This window comes from Carcharodon carcharias, chromosome X (assembly GCF_017639515.1).
Source record: "Carcharodon carcharias isolate sCarCar2 chromosome X, sCarCar2.pri, whole genome shotgun sequence".
NCBI lineage: Eukaryota > Metazoa > Chordata > Chondrichthyes > Lamniformes > Lamnidae > Carcharodon > Carcharodon carcharias.
Window position 1 is genome coordinate 16,026,381 of NC_054507.1, and position 9,772 is coordinate 16,036,152.

Here is a 9,772-nt window from a genome sequence, read left to right on the forward strand (position 1 = left end):
GACGTGCGCCAGGAAGCGCTGAGCGCTCCCTGTGCCGGGGGTTGGGGGGGGGTGGGGGGAGGGGGGGGGAGGAGGGATTCCCTGAGCCTTCCCTGAGTTATTTTAAGGCCTTAACAGGCCTTTGACAGTCTGGCGGGTAAGCAGCTGACTCAGCTGTGTGCACGCCGAACTGAAAACCTAAATGACGTGCGGTGACATTGGGACGCCTGCCTGACGGCAGCACGCGTCATTTTACGCATCAGTAAGCGGGCCCCGCCCCCGCTCGCCGAAGGGAGAATTCTGCCCGAGGGAAAAAGGAATGGAAGGGTTATGTTGATGGAGTGAGTTGAAGCAACGTGAGAGGAGGCTCAGATGGGGCATAGACACCAGCACAGACCAGTTGGGCCGAGTGGCCTGTTCCTGTGCTGTAAAATTCTACGTTTACTTTAAATGGATCAATGGCATTATTTAAGACCGAGGAAACTTAGAGGCAATTCCGGTTTGGCTCATTTGGCTTTCAGCAGCCCTTCCCCAACCTGATGCCAGGTCCCTCAATCGGGCACAGGGTGCCTGACTATGAGGGCCCCTTCCCCACCCCCGGTGGGGTTTGCCAGGCTTTCTGAGGGCGCAGGAAAGCCATGTGGCTCCCGTTTAATCCCTGAGCCACTCCTGAATTGCGGTGGGCTCAGGGATAATGGGTGTCCATTGGCTCATTAACCAGCCCACTTGACATCCCACCGACAGCGGCCAGGAATCCTCCGTCAACCCCCTTCTGTCCTTCCACTTAATCGGGGGAGGACTGCCTGCCAGGGGACTGTGGGCCCATCTGCGTGGCGGACTGCATGAAATGCAGCCCACTGCGTGCAAGACGCCTGCCAAGTTTGTTCACATGTCAGAAGCACTGAGCCTCACAGCAACCAGTTGCACGGGAAGAGATTTGAGACATTTCTGAGGGATGTGGTGAAGTGCTATTAAGTCTTTGTAATTTGACCACAATGCCGAGAGTCTCCTTGTGTTTACTTTGCAGGCTTGTGGGCGCAGAAACCCTGGCCTTAATCTCAACTCCTATGGGTACTTGTCCAATGCAGTTGTGCCTGAATTACAATCACTTTTCTGTCGGTGGACACTGAGGCAGTCACCGAGTAACGTTCCAAAGGGTCAGGTGGGGGAGGGGAGGAGGTTGGGGCCCAAGGTCGAGCAGTGGTTCTGATGATGTCTGTCCAATTTTCTTTCCCTTTTCACAGATGAAAGAAGATCCCAATTGCATTCTGGGCTTTCACCCCGCTCTGAACGGTACCCCCATCTTTGGAAATGGCTCAGCACAGTGAGAGATCATCAGGCTTCTTGTGAAAGGATCTGATGCTGTCTTTGCCCCAGGCGTTAATGCCCGACCCCATTGTCTCCTTGGCAACTAGTGAAGACTCCTGGCGAATCCAAACCTTATCAGAGAGGTGGCTTTTTAGCTTTTTTTGCTTGATTTTCTTAAATGGAGGCTTAAATAAGCCGAAGCAAATGCTGCAAAAAGCCCTCAACTTCTTTGGTGGCCTACAGTGAAAGGAAATAGCTGGGCTTTGGAGGTAACCACAACAATACGACATGACTGAAGGCAGATTGATCATTCCACCCTTAAAAGAAGATCATCAGTGGATGGCATTCTGGAGAACAGCTTTTCTTTAAGTAAGAAACCTTGAATCCTCCTGGTTAGATTATCTGCCAGTTTTATGTGCAGAAAGGTAAGTTCCATCTTGTAAATGGAAGGCACAGCTCGGAAAGCACAAGCTCTAGTTTGTATCGAGGGCAGAAGAAACCTGAAAGCTTTCTGGACCAATATTTTCAAAACAGCTTAATGGTTTTGGGAGGCTCTTCAGCATTGTAAAGCTGTTGAGAATCCACAACGATCTTTCTTTTCTTGCAGTTGTCAAACTTTTGTCCGTTGAGCATCTGAACCGTGATAGGTCCTTGTGTCTGTGAGGATGGTCCAGTGTGATGAAAGGCCTGTAGGAGGGGCTTTGACAGAGTGAGTACAGCTCTCTGTCGAAAACAAAAAATGCACCACGTTGAAGGGAAAAACTCCTTTTGCTATGTCAGACTAATGCCAGCTTGTTCATTGGCTCGTTTGAGTTTGAAGTAAATTGTTCTACCGGTTTTGAAAGGATTTTCAAAGGTGCCTGTTAACACATGTAGCTCATACTTGAGCGAAAGCTGCCCTGTGTGGGGAGCTTGCTACGGCTCCACAACTTTTATAGCACAAAGGAATCCTGCACAAAGCCAAGTGTGAGGAAGCTGCCAACTTTTATCCTGGTGTGCACCCTACTACCTTGCAAGCAATGACTGACAGGAAAAGATCCACTGTTGCCCCACAGTGCCCTGTGCATCACATTCCCTGCCCCACCTGGGACCACATGGTTTCCTGGGAAGTGGCAAAAAGCCAGATAAAATTCCAGATCATTTGGGAGGACAGGAATCCAGGAAATGCCGCTTTGGCTCATCAGACAATCAAAAATAGTCCACGAGACTACCCTGACTCTGATTAATGTTTTACTGCACCTACTTTTGTATACAAGGTAATCATCACCCCAGCCAGAAACCGATCCCCTCTCTCTTATAAAATTCACAATGCAATGAGATCCAGGGTATTTAAAACATACACTAAAAATGGGATTATGCGTGAAGGGGTGTTGATAAATTGGATCTGGTTAAAAAACAAGTTAATACTTTCTTTTAAAAGAGACATTTTTCACTTGTACTCCATAATATATAATTAGCGAAGTCTTGCAGAGATGGGGAGTAAGGGGCAGAGTGAAGGAAAGATTAGTGGGAAAGAAAGAGATGACGAGGAAGGGGAAAGAGAGAAATATCCAGGAGAGAAAGTGGAAGAAGCCACCAGGCACAGAAAGATCTAAATTACCACAAAACCTTACCATACCAGTGGTTAATCTGTTGGTCCTGACTGGTTTCTTGTCTTTTGTTGAGCTGGATCCAAGCAGCTGAAGAGGCTATAGATGGAGACTGATTGAATGAGGTACTCAGTGTGAAAACATAATTGATCATAAAAAAATTGACAGAAATATTGTTTTGAGAATCCTTTTAAAGTTGTGACACTGTGGGGACCTTTTTTATACAGACATTTCATTATTTTGGTATTCTCTAAAATGTCTCCTGCTATGTATGATCTGTGAAGCTGTCGCAGTGTAAATCTTCACGTTCTGTTGTTGTTTTATTCTAAGCAAGGCCCCTTGGAAGCATTTCTAATTGGACATTGAATGTAGATACAGAGAGACTGTTCATTCACAGTCCTGTCCGAATAACTTGAGCTGCTATATCCTTGCTGTATTTCGACTAAGGGAAAAATCTCTTGTTGACCTCAAAGTGGACCCATTGTCTAGTCTTGTACCAAGACTTGGATTTTATATTCCTTAATTTGTGGTTTGCATCTGGATATTTCAGACTCAGTGCAAAATTAGGTAAATAAAGAAGTTATGATCTTAAATTATTGACTAATTAATGTTTGACAAGCTGTTTCTCTTATAATGCTGCTCCCATGGAAAATGATATGATTTCTTCTTAACTTGCAATTTCCCCCATATCATTTTGAGAAGTTCCATGTCTTTTCCCCCTCTTCCCTCGGCAACACTCGTCTCTAAATGGGAGGGCAAGGAGCAGCGAACCTCCTCCCAGACCTATTGAGGTTGCTGTTTGTTAACTGGTTACCAGGAAGCATCCGGGTCAATGTTGACCTGGTCACTTGGGTATAGTACAATGAAACCTTTCTATAATATTAGAATGAAACACCGTTCATAGGTATAGGTTTGAGTGCATTTATAGTCTTGACTATGAACTCTTGATACAATGTTACCATGACAACCATGAGTCTACAATCTGCAAGGCCTTTGTCTGAGTTAATAGCCCTGTGTCTCAATGGGGGAAATCACCCAAATACCAGCACCAATAATAATTAATCCCTGTTAATAGCAATTGTCTAACTTTTCTCTCAAATCGGTTATCATTTGTCCTTATTAAGGTGAAATCTCTATGACAGTGGCCCAGGCTGTCCCATGCTTTACATAAGGATAAAATAGAGGCTTTAAGTGAAGTCTTACCTACAGTTTAAGGGATTAAATGTTCACTTCATTTCAATGGTAGTGTGTGTCCATCACACTGGAAATCTTACAAATTGTACTTTGCGCTGCAGTCTCCAAAGACTTGGAGCGCGCAGCACAACACAGGATTTGGAACTAAGTCCTTTAATGGGTCATTTTTCTTATTTACGGAATGTGGGTGTTGCTGAAAAGACCAGCATTTATTGTCCACCCCTAATTACCCTTGAGAAGGTGGTGGTGAGCTGCCTTCTTGAACCGCTGCAGTCCATGTGGTGTAGGTACACCCACAGTGCTGTTAGGGAGGGAGCTCCAGAATTTTGACTTGCCGTTTATATACATGAGGTATCAGCACCACCTGAAGTTGTTGAGTTCTATCATTTTAAGCAATTCATTGATGACGCACCAGGTATTCCATCCGATTGGAATGAACAGATCTGATATTTTAAAGAGATAGTAATAAAATAGTTCAACATCCTTGCTAAAGAGTGACACCCTTCCAGCTCAGTTGCTAAATACACTGCCTAATGAAGAATGGCGCCTGGCTCAATCTGTGCCTTGCTAGCTGGTTTCACTTGGGCTAGCAATAGGGGGGGATACATTTGCCTCTGTCTCTTGGCTCGAAAACAAGGAAGTCAATTGGGTTGCAGCTCCCTATCATGCTGGAAAGTGTGCATCTGCGGACATTGGGCGTGGACGCGATTGGTCTGGGCTGTGATGCCACTGTGGGCAAATACCCCACTGGCACTTATCCTGACTAGGGAGTGAAGAATGGCCACTTGGGCAAGATGGCAGAGGATAGGGCAGCCTGTGGAATGGTACTCCAGCATGAGTCAACTTGCTCAGGAGAATGGCGGTGGGGGCTGGTGAATTCTTGTTGACTATGGATTTATCTGTGCAATGAAAGGTTAACCTTATGCTGCTTAGAACACGGTTTCTTTCAATGGATTCACTTTAGCTGACTCATGCTGCTGCAATATTTTGATGACTACAAGGTGCGGCTTTTTTTGGAAGAGTTTTCACATTGCAAAGTGGCTGGTGCAGCAAAGGGCAGGCAGCTTTCCCAAATGCAACCATTCTCGAAACCTTCTCTGCAAGTCTGATCACAAAATCCAGCGTGAGAACAAGATAGGCAAACGCATATGAGTGGTGGTTTTTTTTTTAAATATCAACTGTGAATATTTGTTTTAAAAAAAAAATTGAAAGCCATTAATTCAAGTGCTCATTCAAGGACCCTGACCCTGAGAAGACTTTGCAAGTTCTGCTGATCACTAGTAGCATAGTGGTGTTGTCACTGACTAGTATTTCAGAGACCCAGGATAATTCTCTGGAGGCCTGGGTTCAAATCCTACCACAGTACATAGCAAAGTTTGAATTCAGTTGAAAAGTCTGATGATGACATTGTTGTAAAAATCCATCTGGTTCACTAATGCCCTTTAGGGAAGGAAATCTGCCATCCTTACCGGTTCTGGACTATATGTGACTCCAGACCCACAGCAATGTGGTTGACTCTTAAATGCCTTCTGAATTAGGGATGGGCAATGAATGCTGGCCTGGCCAGTGACGCCCACATCCCATGAATGAATAAAAAACAGTTGTTCTCCTTGTCATCTCTATAGTTCAATCACTGTACCATTGGCAGTGCTGCCTGTGCCCTAAGTTCCAGAATTCCCTCCCTGAATCTCTCTACTTCATCTTCTTCCTTTAAGATACTCCTTAAAACTGATGCCTATGAAAAACCATTTGGCCACCTGTCCTTATGCAGTGTGGTATCAAATTGTGGTTTATAATGCTCCTTTGGGACATTTTATTACATTAAATTCACTACCTAAACCTAAGTTGTTCCATCTTCATCCGTAGACTCCAGCAGTTCTGCTTTGCATAATCTACTGGGCTCGGGTGATAGTTTAATTGTTGCTCATGTGGCAACAATCCACTGGCAACAGGCCCATTTTAAGCTGGCAAGAGAAGGAAATAGATGCTCACTTTTACTCATCCAATTTCCAAACCCTACTGTAGAATTTATTGAAAGGAACCATCGACAGAAATATCTTAAAGGTGGAAACAAGGTGAGACGAGGCTTGGAATCATAGCCACTTTCAGGGGAGTCTATGATGATACAAATAACAAAATGTGCCAGGTCTTGTCTGCCTGCGATTCTCAATCCACGCTTGCACAGATTTTGTGCTCATCCAGCCATTTCTGTGGTAAGTTAGGAATACATCGGAAAGCAGCTTTTCTCCCTGCACGATTGCCGGCTGAAAAATCACCACTGGGCTGGGCTTTAAAGCATTGTGGAAATGAAACAATTCCAATGCAATGTGAGTTTTTTATTCCAATACTTGTCATTCCTCTCAATGATGCAGTGCTGCTGCCATGATTCCTATGAACATCCCTAATACAGGGACCAGAGGCATCACCCTTGTCAGTCATCACATAACTTTTTTTTATTCATTTACAGGATGTGGGCTTCCCTGGCTGGGCCAGCATTTATTGCCCATCCCTAATTGCCGTTGAGAAGGTGGTGGTGAGCCGCCTTCTTGAACCACTGCAGTCCATGTGGTGTAGGTACACCCACGGCGCTGTTAGGGAGGGAGTTCCAGGATTTTGACCCAGCGACAGTGAAGGAACGGCGATATATTTCCAAATCAGGATGGTGAGTGGCTTGGAGGGGAACTTCCAGGTGGTGGTGTTCCCATGTGTCTGCTGCCCTTGTCCTTCCAGTTGGTAGAGGTCGTGGGTTTGGAAGGCGTGAATGTTACTTGCCACTTGTCAGCCCAAGCCTGGATATTGTCCAGGTCTTGCTGCATTTGGACATGGACTGCTTCAGTATCTGAGGAGTTGCAAATGGTGCTGAAGGTAACTGTTGACCAAGTTACTTGACTTCTCATACCTTGCTCTATCTCATGGGCACAGGGCCACCATTGACATACCTAAACTTCAACTCTTTTGTCACTGCCTATGCCCTAAGCTGCTGAATCATAAGGGTGAAGCCCTTTTTAATCTTCTGCCCAAGCTCAAGTCTTCAGACTTTCTCTTTGACTCGGCTACTTACGGTGATCACAACCAGGAGCATTCTTCCTTTGTCGGCTGCTTACCTACCCGTACTTCCGTCAGAACCCAACATTTTCAAGTATGAATAATTGTCAAAATACATGTTTTTTTATCAAGTGATTAAATGCTATTTAAAAGCAGCATTTCCCAAAGGGAACCCAGCGCAGAAATGCAGAGGGCAAGCTTAGCAAAAATCGGATTCAATGCAGGCTGAACTCCAGCATTTTGCAGAATTATGTTTTCCTCCTTCACCCATTGACTTCATGCAGCAAACGATAGCGGCAGCGCAAAGCGGCAGAAGCAAAACAATGCCTATCGCGCACGGTCTTCCTCCACCAGCAGACGTCCCTGTGCCAAGCCTCCTTGAACCAGGTACAGATGGTGCCTGCTGTTCACCCTCTGCCAGTAACCAGCGTTCAGGTGCCAAAATTCAGCCAGTCACAGAATCGGAGAGACGTGAGGAATCAGGAGAGAGCTTTCTGGGAGGGGAAGATGTTTTGGGGGAAGGTGTGAAAACAGCTGCAAGGATGGAGCCGAGACTGCACGTGATCCAGAAAAGCAAAGGCAAACCACGCCACGTTTTTCAATAAAACCACTGAGCTAACAAAAACCAAACAAAATTGCCCCTCCCCCCCTTTTAAGGGGACACAGCTAATAAGGATCTAAACCATAAAGTTAAGAGAACTTATAAAATTAAGCAATGCTATCACCAATGTTCACCATGACCTCTAGGCCCTTGTAGAGCCCACTGAATGCAGATGCCTTACATTGGACACCACAGTGTCTTTTCTTGAGGTCCACCCAAGCACAGACAAGATTGCAAAGACAGACAGGCAGCCAGAGCATGTGTACTTAGAGGACGTTCCAGCTTTGAACACCCCCTGTTCCGTGTGGTTTTCTTTAGCACAGTACACACAGTCATTTTGTTTTGAACCAGTTAGCCTTCCTATGTGATGTTCACCTGCTTCCAACTACCACTCTCAATCCCTCCCCCGCCACCCCCCCCCCCCCCCCCCCCCACCCCCCCCCCCCCCACCCCCCCCCCCCCCAAGTATTGATACCAGGCACTGCTGTAGTAACAACCTAGTTCTGTAGTGTACTAGTGTACTGGAAGAGTTTTTGACTATGACAGTGTAGCATCAGCTGACAAAACAGTTTTGGTGAAAAATGATCTCGTCACCTACAGCTTGCAGAGCTCTGTATCTGTATTTGTAATGAAGTTAATTTCTTGCTCTTTCTTCGAAACCATTTCCCATACATCCACATTAAGCACAGGACTGTCACAGGCCAGAAAATCTAGGGATGATAGGATTTCAAAATGGTACCCACTTTAGTGAAACAGGCATATAATGGTGTAATTGTGATGAATGTGACACTTGTGTGATTCCATGCAATGATAATGTAAGATTTCTGTTTGAGCTTTTCCATGTAGGGGAATGTAAGACAATTCATTGTTGGTGCTTTTTTTAGACTATTGCTTTTGTTGAGAATGAGTTAATGTCTCATTCTGACTCTCCAGTGCAGCAAGTGATGCACCCCCTAACCCCGACCCTGCACCAATATTCAATTTAGTTATGTACAAAAATTCTGATTTTTATGATTTTTTTTAAACATAGTAAACAAAGCGTATTCTGTGTCAATTGGGAATTGCTGAGTAATGTCATCACACGAATATTTCCCCTGTTTAGTGGATTCATTCACGAGATATAAACGAAATGGATTCATGTCGGGTGATTTAGAAGGCAAGGGGGGGTTTTACATGAAGGCTTTAAGGCATTTGTGTGATGGCATCATTCGCTGTAATTTGCAGGCTTCTGTGCTTACAATTTCTGACTCTCTATTTTGATTAACTCTTCTGTATGTGATAGCTATTTATTGTGCAAAGGATGATACACAGCAGCCAATACTAGAGCGAAAGGTCAGCCTAATCATCATGGTCGCTTCATCACGAAAACTCCCCTGAGCCTCAGCAACTCCCACTTGGGCTGCCATTACCCTGTAGCAGTTTAAACGGGGAGCAGAGCGCCTCCTCTTTTTCAAATTCCAATGGGCGGTTGGAGTTTGGATTCCGACTAGGTGCCCAAAAGTAAACCCTCCAGTCAGCTCGCCAGAGTTGACCGAGGTATGTTTCTGCCGGGAAAGATGGGGTGCTGTAGGAACAAGAAGGCTTCAACTCCGAGGGGGGGGGGCGGGGCTAGTGAAGGACAATGAACTCGGCACTTCCTGCGTCACGCCGCCATTTAGCCCTATATTTGAACAGCATCGCATGTAGCGCTGAAACCGTCCCAGACCTTGGCGGAGGGACCGTTGCATCTTTTAAGGGGAGAATGGGTAACCATTCGAAGCTCAAGGAAGCTCCAGGGCTTTCGGGAAAAAGCGGGGCAGTGGAATTAGTTCTGGGCTGCTCTAAGCAAAGGGCCAGCACAGAAACTATGGGCCAAATGGCCTCTTTCTGTGCCGTAAACTTCTATGACTCTATGATATGGCCAACAAAGGAAAAGAAAAAAGTAATTGTTTTTAATGAGTGGTCATAAATCATGGCTGCTCCAGGCAAATAAAAGGTAGCCTGGTTTCATCACCAGTGAAATCAAAGGTGAACTATGTTGACTGACTGTGTATTATCCATTTTATATGTACGTCTG

General features: G+C 45.4%; 1 protein-coding gene across 1 annotated transcript in view; it reads left to right on the top strand.

The window, feature by feature from the left end:
• The window catches only part of LOC121273321 (aryl hydrocarbon receptor-like), a 100,190-nt gene extending 93,641 nt beyond the window's left edge, over window positions 1–6,549 (top strand). Inside the window, exon 11 of the mRNA XM_041180456.1 lies at window positions 1,224–6,549. Coding sequence (XP_041036390.1) covers window positions 1,224–1,307 — 84 coding nt within the window. The 3' untranslated portion in view covers window positions 1,308–6,549. The remainder of the gene's footprint in view (window positions 1–1,223) is intronic.
• Window positions 6,550–9,772: the final 3,223 nt, after the last annotated feature.